General features: G+C 38.4%; 1 protein-coding gene across 1 annotated transcript in view; it reads left to right on the top strand.

Moving 5' to 3' along the window:
- Window positions 1-27,728, top strand: part of LGR5 (leucine rich repeat containing G protein-coupled receptor 5) — a 223,327-nt gene that overhangs the window by 62,384 nt on the left and 133,215 nt on the right. Inside the window, exon 2 of the mRNA XM_077468567.1 lies at window positions 25,544-25,615. Within this exon, the coding sequence (XP_077324693.1) occupies window positions 25,544-25,615 (72 nt within the window). The remainder of the gene's footprint in view (window positions 1-25,543; window positions 25,616-27,728) is intronic.

The following is a 27,728-nucleotide window of genomic DNA, read 5'->3' as shown; positions in this document are numbered from 1 at the left end:
ACAAACAGTACAGTTTTAATACAATTCAATGTAAGAGCAACCAGAGGGCCCTGCTCGTTAGAGCTTACAATCTAACAGGGAGGGTCAATGATGCAAAGTGTAATAACTGTAGGGGATGAGCTTGTGGAGAAAATAAACATACAGTTGTTAGGTAGAGGCAGGATAGGCTTCTCTGAAGAGAAAAGATTTCAGGGATCACCTAAACTTTTGAAATGAAAACAAGCTTTCATTCATTTCAATATCTATAGGCATTGAGGAGAAATGTAAGTTTCAAAGTTCACAACATAGGCATTGAAATCTTAGCTCTTGTCCTATTATTTTATTTTACTCCAGAACCTTGTCAGGCTCCCAGCCCCAAAATTTAAAATGTCAGCAGGTGTTTCTAAGCTGTTAGAAGCCTACTAAAACCCAACTCTAGATTCTTTGTTGGGATCTTTGAGGATCTGAAATGAATTTAAAAAAAATGCTTGTTTTAAAGCTTTTTTACTGCTTGCTAAGAATATGTAAATAATTTAGGCTAGGTTCACATATAAGTGGTTGCTGGAACCATGCTGCTATTTAGCAAACACACAGGTGTGCCACCCCCATGCATCTGAAAATGCAGCTCATTATTGGGTATGGGGAATCACAAGGTGTAAAAGCACTGTGTGGCTGTGATTTTAAAAAGGTACAGGGACTTTTTTCCTGTATTTCCCACAGGTACAGCAGCCCATTTAAATGAACGGGCTGCTGTGCCCATTCAAACACGGCTGCAAAATTGCATAGGTGAAGCCTAGCTTTAATTTTTATTGTCCAATTTAATCACTTGCTTACTGAGCACCTAAACCCCCCTCCTGCCCAGACCTATTTTCAGCTTTTAGCGCTGTCACTCTTTAAGCGACAATTGCGCGACCATACAAGACTGTACCCAAATTAAATTTTTACAATTTTTTCCCCCACAAATAGAGCCTTCTTTTGGTGGTATTTGATCACCTCTGGGGTTTTTGTTTTGTTTTGTTTTTTGTTAAAATAAAATAAAAAAATACAAAACTGTTTTATATTTTGTTAATAAATTTTGCAAACAGGTCATTTTTCCCCTTCATTGATGTACGCTGATGAGGCTGCACTGATGGGCACCGATAGGCTGCATTGATGGGCACTGATGAGGCGGCACTGATGGGCACTAATAGGCGGCACTGGTGAGCACTTATGAGGTGGCACTGATGGGCACTGAGGAAGTGGCACTGGTGGGCATTCGTAGGTGGCACTGAGGGCACTAATAGGTGGCACTGATAGGTGGCAGTGATTGGCACTGGTAGGTGACACTAATAGGCAGCACTGCTAGGTGGCACTGATTGGCATCACTGGTGGGCATTGATAGGTGGCACTGATTGCTGGCATTGTTATGCACTGGTGGGCACTGATTCAAGGCACTGGCAGGTGGCACTGCAGGCGGTACTGGTTGGCACAGATGAGGCGGATTCACCTCTTCCTCTTTGGGACCGATGTCCCTTGCATAGAAGCTAGTGATCGGCTTTTATTTCTCGTGAGGAGAAAAATAAAAGATTACCGATCTTCTGTTTACATCACGTGATCAGCTGTCATTGGCTGACAGCTGATCACGTGGTAAGGGGTTGGGATACTCCGATCCGTGATCACCCAAGTCTCATTGATCACAACGTGTGCCGTGCACGCCCCACAGGGGGCGCGCAGGGAGCGTGCAAAGGGGAGGACATCTATTGACGGCCTCCCAGCAAAGTAGATCCATGCTGAAGCTGTCATTTGGCTATAGCGCAGATCTGAAGGCGTTAAAGAAACCTGTACTGTGAGAATAGGATGGCAAACATTGCTGAACTCTTTTGATGACATGCATGATATCTGGCTGTCATGCTGATCCAATGACTGCAAAGTATGTAAGTACGTATGCAATTTAGAAAGTCTACTGGCTTTCTAATGTATATGTCTGTGCTAAATCACTGACTTACAAAACACTGACTCCAGAGACAACCAGGCAATTATCATTCTTGGGAGGTTAGCCGTGACAGATGTTGTGTTTCCCCTCTTCTACAGGTTTCCTTTAAAATTTCCATTTGTATTGTAAGGTGTTTATAGATATGCCCTTTTGTGTAATTACAACCATGTTATATGTGTGCAAACAGTGTTTTTGATACACTGGTAATGTGTTAACTTTACCTGTGTTGCTTATTCACCAGTACTTGTCAACATGCAGCCTAGAAGCTATGCTCACCACTTACCATGGTTGTTTTAATCTCTACTAGGTATTACTTATAGTCTGGTTCCAGTTTTGTATACACTGATTGAATGGTTATTTGAAGAAAGAGTGTTTACAAAGCATTTTTCTCCATGTATTTTAATGGATATGTTCTCCAGTAGGTTGACTAGCAATCAGAAGATTGGCCATTGGATTTAGCTGGGCTACTATCCCTAGCTGATACTTTAGGCTTGCAATGGAACTTGGTTATGTGTAGCTTCCTTTGGTTTTAATTGTTGAAAAAATATTCTAAATTGCTATTTTTTTTTAAATTTCTATGGCATTAAACACCCATTGCAGTTGCTGCTACAGTGTACTGCTATAGAAGAGACATCCAGGTTTATTTGCATCTTAGAAGAAGAAAAGTTAAAGGTGGCCATACTCAAGCAGATCAAGGTTTTTATCACTTTTTTAACAGCTTCATCTGCAAATGTTTGCAAACCTATCGGAAACTAGCATATAGTATGTGCGTCAAATATTAATATGACTAGGGGGTATGCAGGCAATAATATTGTTCCTTATTGCAGAAATGAGATGGCAAAGATGTCTTGTTTTACAATAGTTCCAAATGAAACACCATACCAGCCTCTGATGGATGTTGTCTGTAAATCCCAATTATGGTATTGGTGCTCTCTTTTTTTTCATGTCCTAATCTTATTCACTGGGTCTTCCACCTTTACAGAATGGTTATAGGTCAAGGTCACTCAGGGCATCCCTATAGATATAGGGATATAGATTAGAGGTCGACCGATATGGGTTTTTCTCTGGCCGATGCCGATATTTAGAAATCATGGCGGCCGATATATGATGCAGATTTTTTTGGGCCGATATGTTAGGCCGATTTTTTGTTCCTTTCTTTTCTTGCGTTTGAAAGACCTCTGCGCAAATGCCGTGACAAAATATTGCAACAACCGCTATTTTATTCCCTAGGATCTCTGCTAAAAAATATATATATATATTTTTTGGGGGTTCTAAGTGATTTTCTGACAGAAAATACAGGATTTTTACTTGTAAGCAACAAGTGTCAGAAAAGATTTAGTCTTTAAATGGTTAAACTGAGAACTCCTACACACAGAGCTCAGTTTATTCATAAGTGTAAACATTGTATCTCTTTGCTCTTTTCTTGGCAGACTGCCCAGAGAGGAGGAAAGTCGCTTCACTGAAGACTTGGGCAACTTGCATTGACTTCTATTATATAAGTCATTTGCAAGTTGCGTTGTATTTATAATCTGCCTTTTTATCAGCACAATTGGCCGATGCCGATTAATTAAAAAATGGCAAATATCGGCCGATATATATGTTGATCTCTAATATAGATGCCTCTGTTTCAAAACCTACATAGTCTTGTATTACAGACCCAAGTAAACTGTATACAAGATACAACTGAAGCTGGAGTTACCTGTACAGTAAATTAAAGTATAACTAAAAGCAAAACTTAAAAAAACAAAACAAAAAAATTGGATAGAGTAAACAAGGATTAGAACACCTGCCATTATTTTATTGCTGTCCATGTCTTCTTTAGTGAGATTAATAGAGGTGAAATCTTCCAATGTGGAGACTAGTTATGGTGCCCTGGTGACACACTGGGATTCCCTCAATTTGGAAGGATTTCCTTTCCCTTTCTGTTTTGACTGTGGGACAGGAAGTGGAGGAAAATCTCCCCAATTGTGACACAAAGGGCAAAAAAAAAACATTAGGGGAATTATAGCCCTCCCTTATATAAAATGCATGCAGATCATGGCTGGTGAGATGGGTTGGCAGGGTACTGTGCACAGCTTACTGAAAACAGATAGCTTTGATAATGTTCAGATGTGATGCTGACCCTCTACAATTGCAAAAAAAAATTTATACAGTGAATGAAAGGGTTTGGGTCAGGGACAGTAAGGCTTGGGATGATGCTGGACATCCTCCAGCCAGGGAATGATGCCTCCTCTGTCTAAATTCCAATGCGCATTGTGAGATACCCATAGTGTGTAGTGAAATTAGAGTGGAGTACAAAACTGAGGGTAATGCTGGAGTCCAGCTTTAAGGGTGATATCACACATAGTGAAGTGATGAGCATTTTACTGCATTGTAAAATGCCTGTCACCGGAAAGACATACAGAAAACAATTGTTTTCTATGTGCCTCATTCACACTGCAATGCAATACAGAGCTGCACTGCGGCTGTAATAAAATGCAGACCTGCTGCATTTTATTGCCAGGCACTGTACTGAATGGCACTGTGAAGCAGCGCAGCACATCTAGCTACTGTTCATTGCCATGAATGAAGTGTACTTTTGTACACTTCAAATAAAGTTTGTACAAAAACAAAAAAAAGGGAGCTGTATGTTATGAGCTGAATCTCGCCCCACACTGCACCCTACTGCAGTCGAGAATGGGCAGCTGCTGGAAGCAGTTCATTCCTGTGTGAACTGGCCCTAAAGGAGACCTAATCTCAAAAACAAAAATGTAATATTTTACAGCTTACCATTTCTTAGATGTTGTGGCTGCATTAGTTTGCTTTGTTAAAGTTAAGAACATTTTCAGCAAGTACAGAAAACACTTGTTGAGCTTACCAAAATGCAGTGTTCTTGTCACTCACTGTGAGCTGAACTGGAAGCCTAAGAAATATTATCTTATGCAGGTCATACATGGTCGAATTTCGAACTAATTTTCTTTTCAAAATCAGAAAGTTAGTTTTTTTGTGATCCGATGATGCCACCATTGATTTTCGAAATTCGGCTGACCAAGCCTTCAGTTTCACCTCAAGTTGCTACAGAAAATAATTTTCGTGGCTGGGAATCTTCTTCTTTCTCTCCATAAATTTTCTTTTCTTATTACATTTCTCACACGATTCTCCCATCATTGATTAGAAAATCGTTTGTTTTTCCAAAAATTTTCAACATGTTCCAATTCCTCAAATTTGATTTCCGCACGAAAATTCTTAGATACAAAATTTGAACCGTGTATGGCCGGCATTACTTCTGTAAAGTACTAATCTCCTTACCCCCCTTGTAATGAAGTCCAGCCTAAGTGAGGACCGTGGCTCCTTCTGTAGATACAAGGGAGGCATGAGCATAGCCACTCATGGGGAAGAAGTGTGTCATTCTCAGGATTACCAGGATAAATAGAGAGAAGAAAACCTGGGGGAAAAAAGAAAACAAATGCATCCACCTAAGCTAAGGACTGGTAAACTACAAGACATCACATTTCTTCTTTTAATGTGTCATTAAACCCAGACTATGAAAAACTCTCATTACATGCTATACAACAGAGTGTGACTACTCACAAAGCCATTAAAGCATTTGTTTTGTGTAGAGTGAAATCCTGCCTTCAGCTGTCCCTTCTAACTTCTCTGTGTTTCCACTGCAGGCTAAATTGAGTAGACCAGATGGTGTCTTCTACTGAGCATGCTCATATTTCAGTTCCCTTCTAAGCTCTTCATTTCACCTTTTTCTTATCTGTGCAGCCCACATGACTATAGCGTCATACATGCCAGTGTAAACACAGTGATAAATGACACTCCTCTCACTCTGTCCCACCTCCTCCATGTCCTCCTTTTGCTAAACAATATGGGGGCAGGATATAGTATTCCGGGGGTCAGCAACCTGTAGATTGTGATCTGCCAGTAGATCGCGGCCAGGTGACTGGTAGATCATGGTCTGGGCTTGCCGACCCACCATTCCAAAGCATCAAACAGAGTGCAATGCAGAGGGACGACTTGTAAAGTTGGAGCTGTAGTAGGGAGCAAGAGCCCCATAAGTTGATGCCTCCTCTGTACTGCTGGCTCCTGTCTCATGCGGAGTGATACCAACTACATTCCACCTCTTATACCTTCTGGATGTCTCCAGAGTGGTGCCAACAGCAGGAAAGAAAAGATCTTCAGGTCAGTGTGAAGCAATACATTGGACATAATAGTATAGCGCTGCTTTCATAAGGATGTGCTGTGGTTTACTCACACCGCAGGTGCAGTGCAGTGTACCTGCAGCTTTCCTGTGAGTTTAGCCTTCTTATACTTCTATTATATTCTGCCTGTTTGATGCACTTTCTAAAGGTGGCTCATGCACAAGTGCAACAGCCACTGCTGCTCCTCTCAAAAAAGTGATCCCACTGTGTTTGACATGTGGTAAGGAGAAGATATGTTGCCTCCTCCTCACCTGATTTAAACTTGTGATTGCCATGCATTGCACACGATTACGACACATTAGTACGGTAATTTTGAGGTTCAAATCAGGCGTAAGGAGGTGACACTGTGCCCGGTGATCTCTCTCTGACTTCTCAGAGTAGATCACCGGGCAATGTTGTTCAGGTAGATCTTCAACTCTAAGGTAGACTGCCCATTAAAGTATTCTGATTGATTACATTCACTAGAGACTTTCAAAAAGCTTAGTTTGAATATAAATCAGCATTAAATATAGCAAGTGTAATTGCTAATACTCATAATATAATATATTTTATAATACTAATATATTAAAAAAAAGCTTTGGATGCAAATGCCATCTGAACCAAATGAAAGCTAGTGTCTGCATCTGATGTTCAATGAGGATTTATAGGGAGCTATTTTTTTTTTTTTTTTCATTTTAGTTCTTTAATATCTTTAATTTCATTTGAATTGCTCATCTGAAACGTTTTTTTTAGTCATGTGACTGGCACATCACCAATCAGGGCTAGACAGACACAGACTCATACTGTAGAGAGCACACTTCAGTATTACAAGCTCCTCCCAAAGACCTTCCCTGCAGGTGCCTAAGAACAGGGCAAGATCACGTGACCACCCAACAGTGCTGCAGGAAGAAGGTACTTAAAGGATTTAAAAAAACAAAACAAAAGTGGCATGATATATATGATTTATGTGATTTATGATTTATTACTTCTCTGTTTAGTGTCAATTTTTGGATTAGTTATGCTTTATAATATGAACCTTGATTGCCATTGAAGTTGTACTACACTAGTTTTACTTTTTACAAGTTAGGCAAAAAAAAAGTGTAGTATGATCATTAAGAGTGAATCATTTTCTTTTACCGCATTCTATTTAACCTATTTTTTTTTTTTTTTTAGATCCTTTCTTTCTTTTCCTTAACTGTTTGCATGCTCCCTCTGCTGGAGTCTTGGCTTAACTGAAATAGAAAACTTTCCTAAAGATTAACTAGTTAGGTGGTGTTTGCTTTGCAAACAGATCACACGTCCGCTGAGCCCTACAAGTTCTTTGATGCAAATAGTCTTTCATGTTCAAAGGAAGTGTTTTTTTTTTTTCTTCCTTTTTCTTTATAATGGATTTTACAAAAGGTAACCTGAGCAATCCTCTGCAAAGGCAGACAGTTTTACTAGACGTCTTTGGATATGCCGTTTCTATCAAAGTCTAGAAAACATTAAATATATGCCAAGTGGAAGGAATTTAGGCTCGGTCCAAGAGTCTTATGCTAGAAAAAGCATTTAGGTGCAGCCACTTTGATTCAGTGTAAAAGTAATCTTTTGTTTGCATTCATAGAGTGGGGATCACATTTTAGGGGCTACTTATTAAGCTCTATTTCATGAATATATGTTAATCGTTTACTGTAGGCATACATGTTTCAATGCTAAAATGTGGCTATGCCCAGAAAAGGCGCCCTGAAAACCATAGTTTGCAACTTGGGTGTGGAAGGCATGCGTGTGGGAATGTCCCAACCTGTCCCAACCCTTTAAGTGCTACAGAGAGCTGGATGCTTAAAGCTGTCCTCTGGTATTGTATGTTATGTCTCATGTCTTTGTATCCTATTTGGCCAGGTTTAAAGTGTTACTAAACCCACAACAGTAAAAACAATGTGTATATGCAGTAAAGCATGCTTGTTATACTCGCTGTGGAACCTAAGGGGTTAATCCTGCGCATTGTGCAAAAAGGCCTTTTAATCCTGCCTTCTCTGATCCTCCCCTTTTTCCACGGTCCCCAATCCATCTCCTGATAGTACAGAGCCTTGGGGGCACTCTGCACATGCTCAGTTCGGGGTGTATTTCTAGAGCTGGCCTAAATGCACAGTGTATGGCCAGCTTTGGACTTGTTGTTATGGTGTCACTAAAGAGCTTTATTTCCGTAGTTATAGCCAGTAGTTTATATCTGTCCATAATCCCACTCCCTTTTCTGCCTACTCATTAACCACTTCAGATTCCCACTGCGATTTTTTTTTTCCGGTATAAACAAAAAAACACAATATTTTTTACTTTCTGCTATAAAACAAATCCAATAAAAAAAACATTAAAAAAATCAAATTTCTTCATTAATTTAGGCCAATATGTATTCTACCTTTTTTTGTAAAAAAAAATCCCAATAAGTGTATATTGGTTGGTTTGCGCAAAAGTTATAGCGTCTATAAACTATGGGATATATTTTATTTATTTATTTTTACTAGTAGTGGCAGCGGTCAGCCACTTATTGCGGGGGATAAATTGGACACCTAATTGACACTTTTTGGGGACCAGCGACACTAATACAGTGATCAGCGCTAAAAAATATGCCCTGTCACTGTACTAATGACACTGGCTGGGAAGGGGTTAACATCAGAGGCGATCAAAGGGTTAACTGTGTGCCTAGCCTGTGCTTACTCACTGTGGGGGTGGTGCCTTGACTACACCAGATCAATACCTTCCCTTCTGATGTAATGACAATCTGCCTTGTTTACATCAAGTCCACAATACCCACTAGGCTTCTGCTCCTGCTCTGTGTGATCACAAAGGGAGTGGGTCGCACGCGTGCCCCAGACCCATAAGTGTCAGATCACTTACTAGGTACACCCTGTGGCAGTGTATGTACGGTGGGCACTTGTGAAGCGGTTAAACAAAAATAAATCTAGCCATACACCAATCAAGTTTAGATTGATTCCTGATGAGCTGGATTAAATTGGAGCTGTGGGTAGCCCTGTTCACACCCTCCTGTCTGACGTCCTTCAAACAGAAAATTGTTGACTGAACAATAGCTGCTTCCAATCAGATGCAGCCACTGTTTGTGTATTCTGACAGTCTTGGGTGCTGGCTATCAAATCTCAATAGCTGGCAGTTGAGATACCTCTGTCCACACTGGGCCAAGTCTATGGCCAACAAAACTTAAAGTGATTCTAAACCTTTATTTTTTAAAGTGGAGTTCCAGGCTTGTTATGTTTATTAAAAGTCAGCAGCTACTAAAAGTGTAGTTGCTGACTTTTAATAAACAGACACTTACCTGTTCCATGGTCCAGCAATGTGGCTGAATGGAGCGCCGCTCCTCTCCCCCTCCTCTCTGCTGGCGCCTCCATTGTCATTCTGGGCACCCAGCCATGACAGCTTTCGGCTTCACGGCCGGGCACACACAGCACATGCGCGAGACGCACTGCGCTCCCGGAGTGGACAGGCAATCTCCTGTAACCTGTCACGTGTCCCAGGAGATCGCCTAGAGGGAGGGGCTGCCTAAGGCGAAAGGAGGAGTCACCTTGGCAGTCCCTGGGTGGAAGGAGGAAGTGGGACAGGAAGTCCCCCTCATAACGAAGCCCCCACTCCCCCCTAAAAAAATTACATGCCAAATATGGCATGTAAGGGGGCGAGGAGTGCCACCATTTTTGGGTGAAACTCTACTTTAAATAATAAACATGTTATACTCACCTGCTCTGTGCAATGGTTTTTGCTGGTTCATAGGAAGAGTTATGCAAATATCAAATACCTTGATTTGTGGCTGTCATTCTGGAGCAGTAGGCATTCCTATAATGAGAGGGATAACAGAAAAATCATAAACCCACTTTCACAGCTCTGATGGTTGCAGCTCCCAACAAAGCATTGAGACTGACAGCAGGAGCCACTTGCACGTGGTTAGCTATATCATTGGTTTTTCTTATGATGTGGCCTTGCACTGCCAGGGCCACATGATGACAGTACTTTCATTACAGCAAACTCTTTTCTTGGAGATTTGACATATAGGGGGGGTGAGCAGGGAGTGGGGTAGCTGTGACATATAAAGTTGGGGGGGGGGGGTTTGAAGGAACCATAAAATAAACAAAAATACTAGGTACGTAAGTATGTATTATTTTTCCAGCATTGAATAAAGAGTAAATATTCAGTAATGTTACCTGGTGTTTGGTTCTCTTTAAATCACGTACGGAAAGCTGTGTGCATATATTGTTGTGTACCTGGAGAAGATGACCTGTTCTCACGCAAGTCACATAATAAACTGTGCTTTTACTAACCTGGATGGCAGGTGTGTACCTATAGAAGTGTCATCTGAGGATACTGCCCTAATTCTCACTATGTCTCTCGCTGACGTTTACTACAAGCTGAATCTGTGCGTCTTCCGGTTTATTGTTTAAATCTCAACTACAGCATAGGGAGCTTGTTAAATGAACAGCTCGGCTGCTTTATTTAGCTTTCCTTGACTGAATATAAGGGTGTGAACTTTATTGTTTTGTCTTATTAGGGTGTGTGACTTATTTCCCATTATTCTTGAATGAGAATGTGTTGTCTATCTGAAAGCTACGCTAGCCTGGTTCTCACAGAACACTTATGTTTCCCTTTGTAAAAGACAAAACGGGATGGAGATAATGTCCTCTCGACCGGATATACCTATGTATTGCTGTTGTATTAGATTTCTTAATGAAGAATGACAACTTATATTACTAGCTGGTGAGAGTGGAGTGATATGATGATCACTTTGTTTGGTTTACAGGGAGACCTAGGGCATTTTGAAGGGCTTATATTGCATGAAGAACATCCATTACAGTGTATATGAAATTGAAGAAATAAGCTGAAAGTGTATATATTGTATACCTTTAGTGTTTAGGGGTATTATAGTACCAATTTCAGAAGTTTTATTGGTTCTTTAAATTTGAATTGACTCACATTAATATAAATCTGCTGTACTCTCTGATCTTACCTGTTCTGAAAAAAAAGGTTTGGACTTATATATAGATTATGCACATACTACTCGGCTTTCTACTCTCTCTCCCATTATCTCATAGCTGTAAAAAAAAAAAAATCAATGTCTTAGATGTACCAGAACATAGAGGTAATAAAGAATAGAGGTAATAAAATAATGTATCACATGTGGAAAATTACACTCAATAACCTTAGAGAACACCTTTTCCATATGCATGTGAAGGGTTCACAGTACACACACAGTATGCAATTCTTATTCATGTATTACTTTAGTAGTAACGGTATATTCATTCATAGTGTAAGTAATTCTAACAGACATCTACAATTCTCAAAGACTTTAATATCACATACTACTAATTGTTTAATTGAAATCAGTTATCCTATGGTACACTGAATGGTCAACCAAACACGAAAACGTAAGCCAAGCCAACGTAAGCAGACAGCCATCATTTCTTTGTTGCAAACATAGATGTGCAATTGTATACTCAAAGCGGAAGTAAACCCATCTATTTATCAGTTTCATTTCCGGCATATGCCAGAAATGTAACACTCCCATTGGTTGTGCTCTCAACCAAACTGTCAGACCATCCAATGGCTGGTGTCATTACTGATCACATGTGCAGCATCATGGCAGTTGAAGATTAAACAGAGGCAAAGATGGCAGCTTCCTTGGCTGAAAACGATAGGGGTGTTTACTTACACTTTAAGTGCACCAAATGGAGGCAATGATCAACTGAACAACTCAGTACAGCCTTACATGTCCGGCAGATGGGAGTACCTTTTTGGCAACTGTAGACGCATACCTTTTCTTGTTTAAGAAGAAGTAGATAGGAGTATGATCACTTATGGAAAGATATACGGTACATTTAGAAATCTGTTTTGAGATAAATAAGGCTTTCCATTTGATGGCCTCCTTTATGAATACTGATATCCTGCATGTCTTTAGCTTCAGTACTCTGAGTCAGTGGGGTGATTTACTAAAGACAGATTAACTCTTCATTTTGTAGGTGAAGTTTCACTTTGCAAAAAATACCCAATCACATGCAAGGGAAACAAATCTCATGCAAGGGAAACAAATCACATGCAAGGGTAACAAAAACAACAAAACCGCATGCAAACCTGTTTGCTTACACATGATTGGATGATGAAAATCTTCAACAAGAGCTTCAACTCATTCACTGGGGCCAATTCCCTTGCAAAATGTAAGTTCCCTTGCTAAGTAAACAGTCAATTTCCCTTTAGTTTATTAACTTAAAAAACTGAAAACAAGCATGCAGATTAGAAGTAGGAGCGAAGTTAGAACTTCTGAACTGCATACTTGTCCTATGTAAGTGATTTAGAAAGTACTTGCATTTTCAGAGGGTGATATCAGTAATGGTTAGCCATTGTATTCTCTCATTACAGGTTTTTTTTTTTTTAAGGCCAGCTTCACATCTATCCATGTTGACTTCTTTCAGTTTTAGTGTATTTTTTTGAATGTGCATTGTATCATTTTTATTATTCTGTTGGGCATGACAGCACATAAAGAAGCATGGGAAAATGGACATGCCTCATTTTTCAATCCACAAAGCAACGCACCGCAGTGATTTGAATGGCCTCATTGAATAACATTGCTTCCTAGGACATGTGTTTTTATGCTTTACTACACATATATTTGTAATGCCCATTATGTCCATAACCCATAGAATGCATTATGATAGTTCATATCCTTCTATCAGAGCTAAACATTTTTATTTTCTTCTAAACATTAAAGGTATTCAAAAATAAAACTTATTCAAGGGTCACACACACTGAAATATATATATATATATATATATATATATATATATATATATATATATATATATTAAAGTGAAATTCCAAGTAAATCCATAACTAATCCTAAAAATACACCTCCCCCCCCCCCCCCACACCTATTCTGACTAATCTGCGTAAGGAAGATCTGTATACTACTTACCTTTTTTCAGGCCGCTCTGGTCTGGTCATGTGATTTCCCTTGTGTCAGCAGCAGCAGATGTAGAGGAACAGTGATGTTACCTATAGGTTCCTATGGGCCAGCTGTTGTCGGTGCTTACTTCTCTCCCCTGCTGCTGCTGGCTGACACTGAGAAGCTGGATCATTTTACTGGACCAGAGTGGCCTGCAAATCGGTAAGTATATACATCTTTTTAATACATGCTAGTCAGCATAGGTGTTAGCAAAGGGAAGGGAGCATTTTGAGGATTAGTTAAATTTATCCAGGAATTCCAAATAAACTTTCAATATTTTATAAATCTATAGCTTTCATTAAAATAATACCAGGTAATCCTGGCATTTTTCCGACGCTTCCTGAAGATTTACGACTGTAAATTGTGTTCTCAGATTTATGTGCCTTCTTTGTTTTTTTCAGGCTGTTTGTTTAAATAGCATAATTATAACATTTTATCATCCCTGTGACGACATTGTAAAACAGAAGAAGACTGAATTAAAAGTGTTACAATGGATGGCAACCTACCAATAACTCTGAATATGTTGTTTCTACCTTTAGGGCACTAAAAACTTTCTATCAACCCCATTTTGCCAAAATAAGCACCTTTTAGAAAACCCTATGAGTTTTAAGTCATTTCTAGCCTTTTATACTGTTCCATTTTTACATATAAACAGTGTGTTTAAACTGTTACAAATCAATATGTAGCTCTTAAGCTAAGCTGTTTGAAAAGAGAAGTGCATGTACTTGATTTTTTTTTTACAATTTCCTCAAGATAAGGTAATGTGTCTAAGGAAAGATATCTTGAAAATGCAATCTGGCATTCCACCATAAAAATAATTTCCTGCTAGAGCTGTGACCAATATAGAAGGATTTGGATTTTTGGCAGGCACTTGTCAGTATACATTATTAGACACAGACACATATCAAACCTCGTACATCAAACTATGCACCTGAAATGCTCGGTATGGTCCTCTTCAGCAAAGCTTACTTATCATTGTACTTGTTTAAAAGAAGACACAAGTAGATCTAAACCTTAACTGAATGACATTTTGGGTCAATTTAAAAACATGTTCTCAAAAGATTCACACATTTTTCTAAAAGAATCATATTGTAAAAATATGGGAATCTTGAGTGAATGTTGTACGAATTTTGGGTGTAAACATTGATCAATAAAAGATATTAGCTTGCTGAAGCATTGTGTATCATAAACAAATAATTTTCCTTAAAATCATGTTTTTATTTTATTTTTTACACTCCTTTAACCATCTTAGTTCAGCCAATCTGTGGACACTTCCTGTCTACATGCATTGGCTCCAGTGTCGTCTGTGCATCCTTCTTGTGGATCAGCTTTCTGAAATTGAAAACAGTGAACCATCCCTGTACGATGTGTGTTGGTGTGGACACATGGGGTAGGTTTACTAAAACTGGTGCACATAGAATCTGGTGCAGCTGTGCATAGTAATCAATGCACAGTAGTAACCAAGTCCATTCACTAAAAAAGCCACTATTAAAAGCAAATATTTGGACTTGTGAGGCACCACCTTGACTGATGTTAACACTTAACTTTTCCATTATCTTCTCCTTTTTTACAATTTTTTTCTTTTCCTTTATATATATATATATATATATATATATATATATATATATATATATATATATATATATATATATATATATATATATTAGGGCTGATCTGTTGCCTGTTATTTCCTATGTTATTCTCTTATCTACATATAGTTCACATTAGTACTTTAATATACCTTTCTATAATGTCTAATAATGGGTTAATAGGTTAACAACAACAGCTTACGCAAGGCTGTTTTATAGCAATTTTATTTTTGTGATGTGACATGACAAATTTTGATTTTACTTATATTGATATTGTATATGCTGTTGATCATTTTTTTCCCTGAGTGTCTTATTGAATACCCTGCTGACTGTATATTTTCCTTTGGATTTATTGTTCTTAAAAAAAAAAAAAAAAAAAAAAAAAAAAAAACTCAATAAACAGATTGAAAAATAAAAGCAATCATTTTTTAAGTACTTTCTAAAGACATTTATGTCATTAAACTGTGAGAATTTTCATACCAATGTTCGTACAAAAATCTACTAGTGTATGATCAGACTTAAACTTACTTTGATTTGCATTTGTCAGGTAGTAAAGAATAATGTGCTTCAAACAGCTATATATCCTAGAAGAGTGGTGTAGGAAAAGGGGGTCACAGAGGTTGTACCTGCATTATTGCCCATGCTTGAAATGTTACACTTACTGAATAGAAAACTGCAGGGATTTGTTGCTAGGTTAACTCTGAACAATTGTTGGCTTGCTCTGTTTTTGGGAGTGGACAAAAACACATGCCAACTGCTATGCTTCCTAAGTGTAGGATTACTTTTTAATAATAATAATAAAAGTCTGGGCTTACTCAGAAATTGTGGTGTTAACATCAGAATTGAGTTGTTTTGTGTGTGTATAATGACAATATCTATGGCTTCTAGTGCTATAAAGATTGTACATGGTCCAGCTCTTCATTGGTGCCCAAGGGCTTTTATTTTGCCCATAGAATGTGAATGAAATTGGAAGTGAATACAATTGAACATGCCCCTTAAAATCCTGATGCATTGGCTAAGCACAGAGTGACTGAATATTTAGCAGATATGACTGGGCACACATATGTGAGACCTATAAATATTCCCTTTCCTATGTTGGACCGGAAGTCGTTTTCTCTTTACTACTTAGTACTCCATCTCCAGTCATCCAGCAGTTAGGGCCCATTCACACTTGTGCATTGTGGTGACAAACAGTAAAACATGGAGGTTAGTGCATGGCAACTGCTCTATGCTAGGTACACTGCAATGCCATGTATTGTAGATGGCAGCCCAACACTGTGGTAGAGTGCACAACAATGCAGCATCACATATTGCATATACTATGCATTGTAGTGCATTGCTAAAAAAGGCCTATGTGTGGTCTTTAATCTATTGTGGTATGTTGGTAACCTATTCAAACTAAATAGGTTTCCTTAAAGTGGTTGTATACTCTTTTTTTGTATTTTTACCTACAGGTAAGCCTATAATAAGGCTTACCTGTAGGTATTATGAATATCTCCTAAACCTGTACGGTTTAGGAGATATTCACTTTGCATGCAGCCGCTGACGTCAGCGGCGCATGCGCTGTGAAGGTCCAGCAGACGCTGCCGGACCTTGTCAGAAAGAAGTCGCGGCTCCGCCACTCACAACGCCGGAGCAGCGAACCCAGAAGGCACGTCGAGGGGAAATGTCAGCTGCGTTCAGCTGCCAGCACCTCGTTCTAAGGTAAGTATTTCATAATGAGCTAGTATGCGGTGCATACTAGCTCATTATGCCTTTTGTCTTACAGGTTTAAAAAAAATAGAACATTTGTGTGGGTATACAGCTGCTTTAACATAATGCACATTAATATGAAAAGTAACATGCAATGGTTAGCTAAAGTAAGAATGGACCTTTAGACTTCCTATGCTGCTTGCATAATACCACCTACATATTGTTGCACAAGTAGTTTTTAGTTAATACAGTGTTAGCATCTAGCTACTCTTAATTACCTCCCACTGGTAGCTGCTAGTTCTCTGCTCATGCTCAACACTGTTTCCAGCATCTTATTATTGTGGCCAGGTCTGCTGTTTCAAGCTGTTTGTCTATACCACCTGCCGGTAACATTTAGAATACAACATGTCCAGGTATGCTTGTGATGTCATATCAGTTCCTGAGCAGAAAAAAAAGGTGTCTACTGGTCCTTTGGCCTTCTCTAGTATTCTGATCTGTGATTCTTGCTGACCTCAACCTCTCTTCTAGATTCTGGTATTTGCTTTTTATTTAAAAAAAATACCTCCCTGTCTGTCAATCCAGTATTTTGCTTTGACTATCATCCTTCACGCCATCATTTGCTAATGGGGCAACCCTGAAAACCATGGCCAGGGAGAATCAGCAAAAACATACCTTCTTGCAGGAGTTGTTGGCGAAAAACTGGTTCCTAGTGAAGTCCAGATGTTCGGATAAGGGGGCTTTGGGGGAGCCCATATTACCCAGTGATGACAAATAACACATGACATACAGTACTTGGTCAGAATACCATTATTAGGCTTTTCCATACCAAAACAAGTTTTGTAAAAAAGTATTTTTTTACAATACTAATTATTTTGTCATAATAATATAGTGTAATGGATACCATCATAGTTGAGTCTGCTTGGTTTTCAATTGGAAATGTTATTACATAGTAAATAAAAGCCCAACATGGCCTATGGAAGCTTATATGAAATACTGTATATATGTCCCACTTTGAAATATAAAGATCGGTTCAGTGTTTAGAACTTTTGCCAAAGAATTACTTTAATCTTACCAGATATGGCAACCTTAACTGGAGGATGCAATTGATTCTTCCCTATTATGTGGGGCATAATAATGACTTGGCAGCCAAGCTTCTAAATTTGAATCATAAAGGCTTCATAAAGGGTAGCAGTTTGATCTTAGTTACAAATTAACTTTCTTTTGTTTGAGGCTTGCTCATTTCTTACAGTGAAATGTTACCTGGTAATTTCTTTCTTCTGTCTATTGTAAGAAAAGGTGTTTCTTAAGAAACTTAAATTTTTTTAGTTACCTATTAACAAAGTTTTATGATGTCTGCAGCAAGTGCCCAGGACAGTTTCTGAACATGCACAGCAAGTGTTTAATAAAGGAAGCAGCTTGGTTTAAGCAGCACGTTTTAGTGAGGTTTATGACAACGGATTGTGCGTGCCGTAAAGTTATTGCTTATGTTACAAGGCAAACACTGTGGGAAACTTTCCAATAAATCAGGAAAAGACTGCGATCTTTGTTCGTAGAACTAAGTCCAACCCAGAAGTTGATTGAGTCCTGTAGTCTCTTGGCTTCCTCTGCCAGGAACTACTGTGCAGTCCCATTAGTGCTCTCCAGTGCAATATCTCATTACACTGCTATTTTATGGGTCATTTCACATATTTAATGTGTCTAAAAACCTTTACGAAAGGTGAAAGTGGAAATATGTTTTATTGTAGTGTTTTTTTTATGGGCCACTTGAAGGGGCAAAAAAACAAACTGTAAAATATGCAAAGTGAAGCCAGTATGTAGAGTAAAGCTGAGTGTGCTAATAATTTTACAACCACGTTAATGGATAGGCTTCCGTTTTTACTAGTGGACTGTAAAATCGTTTAACCTTCTGGCTGCAAGTAGAAGAACTGGACAGTGGGTTTTATTTGTCAAATCAGGGCATGGAATTTCCATCATGAATATTGCACGTGCTGCTGCTTGACTCTGCTGTCACGGAATTGAAAATAATATATAAGATCAGTTTCACGCTTTATTGTTCCCTTCAGAAACAAAGCAGCTATAGATTTTTTAATAGCCTTTGTTTCCACTGTTATGCAAACCTAAAGAAACTGTTGCTGAAATATTGTAGAAAGTGTATAGCAGTGATGCCAAATAGGTGCTCCAAAGGCTTCATATGGTTCTGGATTGGTTTCCTCTATTACCAGAGCAGGAGGTGAATACAATTTTGTTTTGTTAATGCTTCAGAATGCTTGAGAATAGAATGTAGCTACCTTTGCATTGTTCCTGTTAATTGAATAACTGGTAGGTGTGCGATAGAGCAATGTGGGTAGATGTTAATTCAAGCGCATCAAAGAAAGAATGCATATTCTGCGCCAGAGCCTGGTTTATGGTAGTGGATGCAGTTTTTGGCTTAGGCTGCTGCCTTTCTAATCAGAATTCCAACCACGATAATCCATTTGCTTAATAGATAAGAAACTTCTAAGTATATGGTTAGGAGCGCCTCATACAGAGTTCTGTCTTACTTGAAATTCCTTTAAAATCTTTATCGATTAGGAACAACAGAAATGTGATATATGTTATATATATTTTTTTTATACTACTTATTACATGCACTATGAGATTTTTCTTTTTTTGTCAATACTAGTGCTAGATGCCAAATGCACACAATATGGATCATGTGATACAAGACAGTGTGTTTGTATATGTATGTAAATGTTTGTATATATATATATATATATATATATATATATATATATATATATATATATATATATATATATAGTGTGTGTATGTGTGTGTGTACAGTATATTGTGTGTAGATGATAATTCTGTTATATTTGTTAAATTGGATTTATTTATGTATGCATCTTCCTCTACCTGAAACTGTTGCGCACTTTGTATACTGGAGCTCCTATTTTAAATTTTGTACCCAATGATGGATAACTTGTGTTTTGGATAATAAAATCAAGGAATTTTTTACAACTTATTTTGTTTCTCATTTCTGCTAAAAAAAAACCCACAGGGAATTTACCTGACCTTCCAATTTGATAACGGGTGTGCAGCTAGCTCAGATTCCCCATGTGCCCCCTTTCACTAGTTAAATTGGATTTATTAACCTTAAAGTGATTGTAAAGGTTCGTTATACTTACCTGCTCTGTGCAAGGGTTTTGCACAGAGCAGCCCGGATCCTCTTGTTCTGGGGTGCCCCAGCGGCGCTTTTGGCTCCTCCTCTTCATCGGGTGCCCCCATGGAGAGCAGCTTTCCATGGGGGCATCCGTGCGAGCAGAACTCGGCCCTGCCCCCTCACTCCCGTGTCACTGGATTTGATTAACCACAGTGGAAGCCAATGGCTACTGCTGCTGTCTAATGAGGATAGCGAAAGTGGCTGGAGCCGCTGGGCTCGTGCTCATTGCTGGAACAAACGGGTGCAAATAAGTAAAAGGGGGGCTCTGGGGAGCTGCTGCATCACTTTTAAGTACACAATGGGGTTTATTTACTAAAGTTGGAAGGTGCAAAATCAGGCTCACTTCTGCATAGAAACAAACCAATGATCTTCCAGGTTTTATTACCAAAGCTAAATTGAACAAGCTGGGGTGAGAAGTTCATTGGTTTCTATGCAGAAGTGAGCCTGATATTGCACTTTCTTGCTCCAGCAAGATACCTGTGCGGATGGCAGCAATACCCTGTGCTAGTGTCAGATAGGAAAGTCTCACGCACAATGTAGCAAATTAGCTCTCCAGGACCGAGAGGTCTGAGGTTTACAGCTCTTAAACTACCAGATATTACATTTTGGCTTTTTGGTTTGATTACACTTAAGAACTAGTTGCCAGGCTGTCATCCTTTGACCTAGAAAAAGTACATCGATCAGAAGTTCTGAATGTTTTTTTTTAAGTTAATTGCTAAAACATTACAGAAATTTGAAGGCTAGCATTTTAAATAGATAAGTAGCATTTTTTAAAGTAGATGGCAGTGGGAGCCCTTGTATTGCTGTCATGACAGATTTATGTCTTAATAATTTAGAAGACTTTATAAAGATATCGTCCATCAGAAAAAGAATTGGAATGGAAACAAGTGCCACCGCTAATGGATCTCTGTGAATGGCACTGATAAATGTAGCGTTAAAACACAGCATATGTCACAATGTAAACTCACATGTAGTTAAAGTTCAAATTTACACAGCATGTTGGAAAATAAAATACAGGGCCAAACATTATCCAGAAATGTCATTCAGTTGCACAGAAAATGACAGCAAAGGAAAGGAAACTGATTAATGTCTCACACGGTGAATCCTCCTGCTCATGATTCATGAACAAGTTTTATGTTAATATACCCGACACTCAAAGTTATTTTGTTGTGTGAGAGTCACACCTTTTAAGGGGCTACATTTGAGATATAGGATTTGCATTTCACTGATTTGAAATACTGGAGAGGCTTCCCGTGAAGGTAGAACTTTGGGGTTGATTTTCTAAAGGCAAATAGAGTGCACTTTATAAAGTGCAGTTGTCCCAGAGCTTAGTAAATAAACAGAAGCTCTACTGACTTCCATCATCCAATCATGTTCAAGCAAAAATGCAGTTTTTTTTTCCCTTGCATGTGATTGGGTATTCTTTGCAAAGTAAATCTTTAACTCATTTACTAAGCTTAAAGTGCACAGTCCATTTGTCTTTAGTAAATCAACCCCTTTGTATTGCATGACTCCAATTTCTTGCTTTTAGGAGAGCAGTAAATCTAGGTGCACTGTTGTTCATCTACTTTAAATTGCAGTTTTCTTCCATTTTACATGTTTTATACATGCATTTTACATATGTTTTCCATGCACCAGGATTGAAGTCTATGGGACCAAAAAAACTCAATGCTGTACCTAAAAAAAGCACCTATAGTTTTTTTCCAAGGGTTGTGGAAGAAAAATGTACATATGTGAAGGAGCCCTATAAAAAAATTATGGTAAATAATACTTTTGTTGTGCATTGTCAGGAATCAACCTACGTGCATAAAATAGCCAAGTTGTGAACAGAGGCTAAAGCACAGGTATTGTGTAGCACTGAAAAGCAGGAAGCAGAGCCTGTGTTTATGATTAGGAAACATATGTGCTCTATGTATGCTAGAGCTGCGATATTAATCATTAAAAAAATCATGATCTCGATTCAACCCCCCTCACAAATTTAATCCAGCACTTTCACGATTCATTCATGTAACAAGTGCAGAGCCGTTCTCTGCTCTCTCGCAGCTGTAAAAAAAGAAATAAAAAACAAACAACCATTTGGCAAATGTTTATCAACCTTACTCAGCGCTGGGAGATAAAAGGAAACATTTTAACATTTAGTTCTTTTAGATCAAAGGAATGAACTTCGGTCTGTAAATGAGTCAGTTTAACCACTTAAAGACTAGGCCTTTTTCTGACACTTACAAATTAAAATCAGTATTTTCTGCTATAAAATTACTTAGGACCCTCAAACATTATATAATTGTTTTTACCAGAGACCCTAGAGAATAAAGTGGAAGTCATTGCAATATTTTATGTCACACTGTATTTGCGCAGCGATCTTTCAAACTAAATTTTTTTGGGAAAGAATACACTTCAATGAATTAAAAAATAAACAGTAAAGTTAGCTAATTTTTTTCTATAATGTGAAAGATGATGTTACGCTGAGAATCATGATCATTCTAAGCAAAAAAAATTTTTCCAGAATCGTGTAGCTCTAATGTACATATACAGTATACTGTAGTTACAAACCACAACAGTAACAAATACTAATCACTAAGTTTACATCTAGTATGTTTTTTCTGTTTTTTTTTTCTTTTTTTTTTACACGTGCATCTAAAAAATGATTATATTACTATACTACTGACTGACTATTAGCTTGGACTGTCTGACTCCTGAATTCTACTTGAATTTATCCACATTCGGCTTTAAATGTTAAAACAGAGAGATGAGAGCAGCTTTAAGCGCTATGGTATTGTGGGTTAATGTAATGTTATGCATTCCCTTTTTATCATTATTATTTTTTTTTGATCCGCTAGCAACCCATACAAATGTTGATGTTGAATTATATTGTGGATTTCTTGTAATGCCCATCACCATGATAGAATTGCTTTAAAACCTGACCTCATTCTTTCTAACCATTTCCAAACACTAATTCCCCATATGTTATATATTCTCTGGTATCTGGGAAAGACATCAGACACAGGAAAACATTTAACTTGTATAGTCAGATAGCTATAATAATACGAATCTTCCATGGCTATAATAATTTGTTAGCTAAATATCTATGACATTTTACATTTCAGTGAAAAGCATACATCTCAGAAGGGAGGCTGAAAGAGCTTTGTTTGACAGTTCTATTTTTTTTTTTTTAATTTAGAGCAAACATTGTCCGATATTAAAAGAACACATTTTTATTCATTTAAATTAGGTCTATATGTCAAAATACATTGTCAACTAAGTAAAGGCAAGTGTTTAGATGGCCATATAGAAGTCCAAAGAATTCAGCAGACTGCATTGAATTGAACTCATCTTGCTATATGTCATCCTACGGAATATTTTTGTGGGTCTCCATATCATAACTCGCTTCTTTATAGAGAGCCTTGTAAAGTGGGCCTGGAATCTATGTCCAGGTCTTCGACTTACAGAGTTTACGATATAATTACCTTTTAGCGTCAATGAACAAGCATCTGTATTTATCAATGTGTTGCGTTTTTGCCACGTTTCTTTTTTAGGGACGTTACCATTGAACTTTATAGAACATTTTGATGAAAGGGCATCAGCATGCATTACTTTTTTTTTTTAATGCACCACATATAAACTCCACATAAAACACACAGGTGCGAACTGGGGCTTAATGTGCAAAAATGATGTACCGGTATCACTGTAAATATACTGTAATAAAATCGAACTGTTTATTTTGTGTATTTGCTTGTTCTGCCGTTTTCATTTTTCCTCCTGGAATCTCAAAACAACAACATATTTTCTAACAAAAAATGCAATTTCCAATTTGTAGGGAATTTTAAATTGAAACACGTCTATAATAGAAACATTTTGATTGGCTACAGAATTACAATGTGTAATGAGGGGGTAAAGCTTTTAGCACTAATCACAAGATTTGTCCTGGGGATATACTGTAAAATGAGACAATTTGTGCTGGGGGTTCAAATCTATTGCAGCAGTTAAAGGCTGCTAAAGATGCACAGGCACAGTGGACATGAAGTTGAACCAAATATTTGATCAAACCCCCTATAGAACTTATTTCTCTTGCATATGACAGGGTGACAATGCAGGAGCATAAGTTGTCATTTTATAATAGACAGTTCCTTAAGATGGAACGTCACCTAAAACCTCCTCTACTACTTTTAGAATTTTTTTTTTTTTTAATTAGGTACCCAATCCCACTTCTCTACACCCCCTTCCAACTCTCCTGTAACCTCTTAGTACAGGTCACAAGTCCCAGGAGGCTGCAGGACCAGTCTGAGTGCATAACGGAGAGCTGGCTGTGAAACAGCAGGAAGTCACAGCCAGCTTCACCCAAGCAAATTGGTGGCACTGGGGACACAAAAAGGCAAAGTACCAGCTTATACAAAAACAAAATTGACGTCTTTTTTCCCCACAAATAGAGCGTTCTTTTGGTGGTATTTGATCACCTCTGCAATTTTTAGTTTTTGCGTTATAAACTAAAAAAGAGCGACAACTTTAAAAAAAAAAAATATTTTTTAGGCCAATATGCATTCTTCTACATAATTTTGGTAAAAAAATAAGGGTATGTTACACAAATGTTATAGTGTCTTCAAAATAGTGTATAGATTTATGGCATTTTTTTTTTTTACTAGTAATGGCGGTGATCTGCAATTTTTATCGGGAATGCGACATTGTGGCAGACAGATCGGACGCTTTTGACACTTTTTTGGGACCACTGACATTTATACAGCGATCAGAACTAAAAATAGCCACTGAATACTGTAAAATTGTCATTGGCAGGGAAGGGATTAACACCTAGGGGGCGATCAAGGGCTTAAATGTGTGACCTAGTAAGTGTTCCTAACTGTGGGGGGATAGGACTGCCCGAGGGAGGAGACCGATCATTATTCATACTTATTATGAACAACAGATTTGGCTCCTCTCCCCTGACAGAACGGAGATCTGTATGTTTACATTGACAGACCTCTGGTCTGTCTCTGTGTGGAGCGATCATGGGTGACTGGCAGACAGCGTGACCGCCAGGCAGCGCATCAGCTTCGTCGCCGCGTGTGCACATGCCCCCTAGTCCTTTTAAAGTGGCTGGTGTACAGCTACGACAGCCTCATCCAGGAGAGCCAACCTGCCGTAGTATGACTGTGGCAGCAGGTCGAGAAGCGGTTAAAACAACTTACCTTACCATGGAACAGGATCATTTGGATCTGCAGCACACCCACACATGAAATATAGTAGAATTCCTTTATTGAAAATATAAGTGATGATATCAGCAATGGATGGGTACAGGCAGTGAAATGGCAGGTAGGTTTCCCATGTTTCTCACTACGGAAGTGCCGTGTTTCTCACTATGGAAGTTCTTTGGTGGTTTTAACAGCACTTCCTTAGTGTGAAACGCGTCAACCTACCTGCCTTTCCCCTGCCTGTACCCATCCATTGCGTTTATAAAGATTTATATTTTTAATAAATGAATTCTACTAAATTTCATGTGTGGGCATGCTGCCGATCCGAAGTATCCTGTTCCATGATTTCTGCTGCCGTGGCAGGGCGTGCACCCCATCCTACGGGATCATCTTGGAGTAGTAACCGATTGTATCACGTGTGAGCAGCGGTCACTTTCTTCTAACTTACCTTACCATGTAAAAGCTTTGTGTGAGATTTTAGTGACTGGTTTTAGGTATTCTTTAACACGGAGAAATCTGTCTCTGGACAGCTTTAAGTTTGTACTATAGATGAAGGTAAATTTCATGAAGACACAGATATATACCCTGCCATAACAACTATAATTATAATCTGCCGAAGGTTTTATGTAGTATTTGTATCCAGGTTTACATTCTGGGGTCCACAGCTTATCCCACACCTTTTTTCTTTTATTGTCACATCGTTGTCTGAGATTATGCATGCCATTTTTTTTTAAAGATGTTGCCATTTTATATGTTCCAGGTGACTGACTATATTTTCTTTTTATGCCTACAGTGATCTCAGCATGAACAACATTACCAAACTTCCCTCCGGTGCCTTACATAACCTGCACTACCTTGAAGAATTGTAAGTATGTTCTGTAAAGTTGCTGGGCAGTGTGAGCCCTTGCTCTGGTCTTTGCTGTGGGAACCAGATAGAACATTTCATAAACTGTCAGCACTAACAGATTTACATGACACATGGGAAACATTCCTTTAAAAATAATCATTTCTGGTGATTTGTAGGGAAAAAGTATGGAACGGACAAGGATATAGATTTTTTTTGCAAAGGGCTCAACGATAAAAATATAAAGTTATACATAAGCTGGAAAGCTTCTTGGAAATACTTATGCAGCAGGATATTAAAAATTTCAGTGCTTGGTCATGTTTATTAAAATAGACAGTAAAGTTATAATGAAAAACTGTTGTTTGGGTTTGATTGTGTCAGAAAGTATGAAGAAAAAGTTTTATGACAGCATTACTCAAACTAATTGCTTTTAATAAAGACTTTTCTCTCTATAAACATGATTTCTGTAGCGCCCCATGCTAATTTTATATAGACTTGAACAATTTGGGGTTGATTTACTAAAACTGGAGAGTGCAAATTCTGATGTAGCTCTGCATAGAAACCAATCAGCTTCCAGGTTTTTTTTATCCAAGCTTAACTGAACAAGCTGATTTTAAGAGCTGATTGGCTACCATGGACGGCTGCACCAGATTTTGCACTCCAGTTTTAGTAAATCAACCCCCATTGTACTAAATGATAAACTGTATAGCGTATGAATCATAATGAATACCTGCAAATTATATATGTATGTGTATGTATATATATATATATAAGTATTCATACCCCTTGAAATTTTCCCAATTTTGTCATATTACAACCAAAAACATAAATGTATTTTATTGGGATTTTATGTGATAGATCAACACAAGGAAAAGTGTAACGTGCATTTGCTTTCCAGCCCCCTTTACTCAGATACTAAAATCTAGTGGAACCAAATGCCTTCAGAAGTCACCTAATTAGTAAATCGAGTATGTAGAAATACAGCTGTTCTGTGAAGCCCTCGGAGGTTTGTTAGATAACCTTAGCAAACAAACAACATCATGAAGGCCAAGGAACACACCAGACGGGTCAAGGATAACATTGTGGAGAAGTTGAAAGCAGGGTTAGGTTATAAAAAAATATCCCAAGCTTTGAACATCTTATGGAGCACTGTTTAAAAAAAATAAAAATAAATACACGTCTTTTTGCAGGTAAAAAAAAAAAAATGTGCATTCATCAATTTTCTAATTCATAGCCTGTAAAGCATTGCACCAGTGATCAGCAGACTGTCAGTGTGAGCTGTCTGCTCTAAACTGGTACAGGAAGGCAGTTAAACAAAGACCCTGTTCATTGAGAACTACAAGCCGACAGCTGCAAAGGCTGTTGGTAATTGTAGTTTTCCCATTCACAGAACTCTGTGAATGACTGGCAGTGGGTGGGTGGAGCCCTGCATAGCCACATCTTTTTTAAATTGTGACAGCAGGCACAAGGAGAGGATCCCCTGCCTGCTTTCACAGAGGGGACATGTTACGCCCTGAATACAGTTGTAACATGCAACATGTTATAAAAGGTAAAATTATCCTTTAACCACTTCCGGCCCATAGCAAAATGGCGGCCGGGTGATGGTTCAGTTATCCTGACTGGGCGTCATATTGACAGCTGCCAATCAGTGCCAAGGCAGCTGCCAAGCAGTGCCCATTAAAAATGCCTGCCAGTGCCAGCAGTGATGCCTATCAGTGCCAGCCATCAGTGCCGCCTATCAGTGCCCGGCAGTACCGCCTATCAGTGCCCAGCAGTGCTGCCTATCAGTGCCACCCATAAGTACCCATCAGTGTAGCCTTCCAGTAAATATTTTATTATATCTTTTCATGTGACAACACTGAAGAAATGACAATTTAAAGTAGTGAGTGTACAGCTTGTACAACAGTATAAATTTGCTGTACCTTCAAAATAACTCAACACACAGACATTAATGTCTAAACCACTGGTAAGTGAGTACACCCGTAAGAGAAAATGTCCAAATTGGGCCCAAAGTGTCAATATTTCGTGTGGCCATCATTATTTTCCAGCACTGCCTTAACCCTCTTGGGCATGGAGTTCACCAGAGCTTTACATGTTACCACTCCTCCATGACGACATCACGGAGCTGGTGGAT

This window comes from Lithobates pipiens, unplaced genomic scaffold (genome assembly GCF_037356315.1).
Source record: "Lithobates pipiens isolate NorthernLeopardFrog02 unplaced genomic scaffold, aLitPip1_a1.2 Scaffold_8, whole genome shotgun sequence".
In the NCBI taxonomy this organism is placed as follows: Eukaryota; Metazoa; Chordata; class Amphibia; order Anura; family Ranidae; genus Lithobates; species Lithobates pipiens.
Note: the sequence above shows the minus strand (reverse complement) of the source record. Positions and strands in the feature narration are given on the sequence as shown.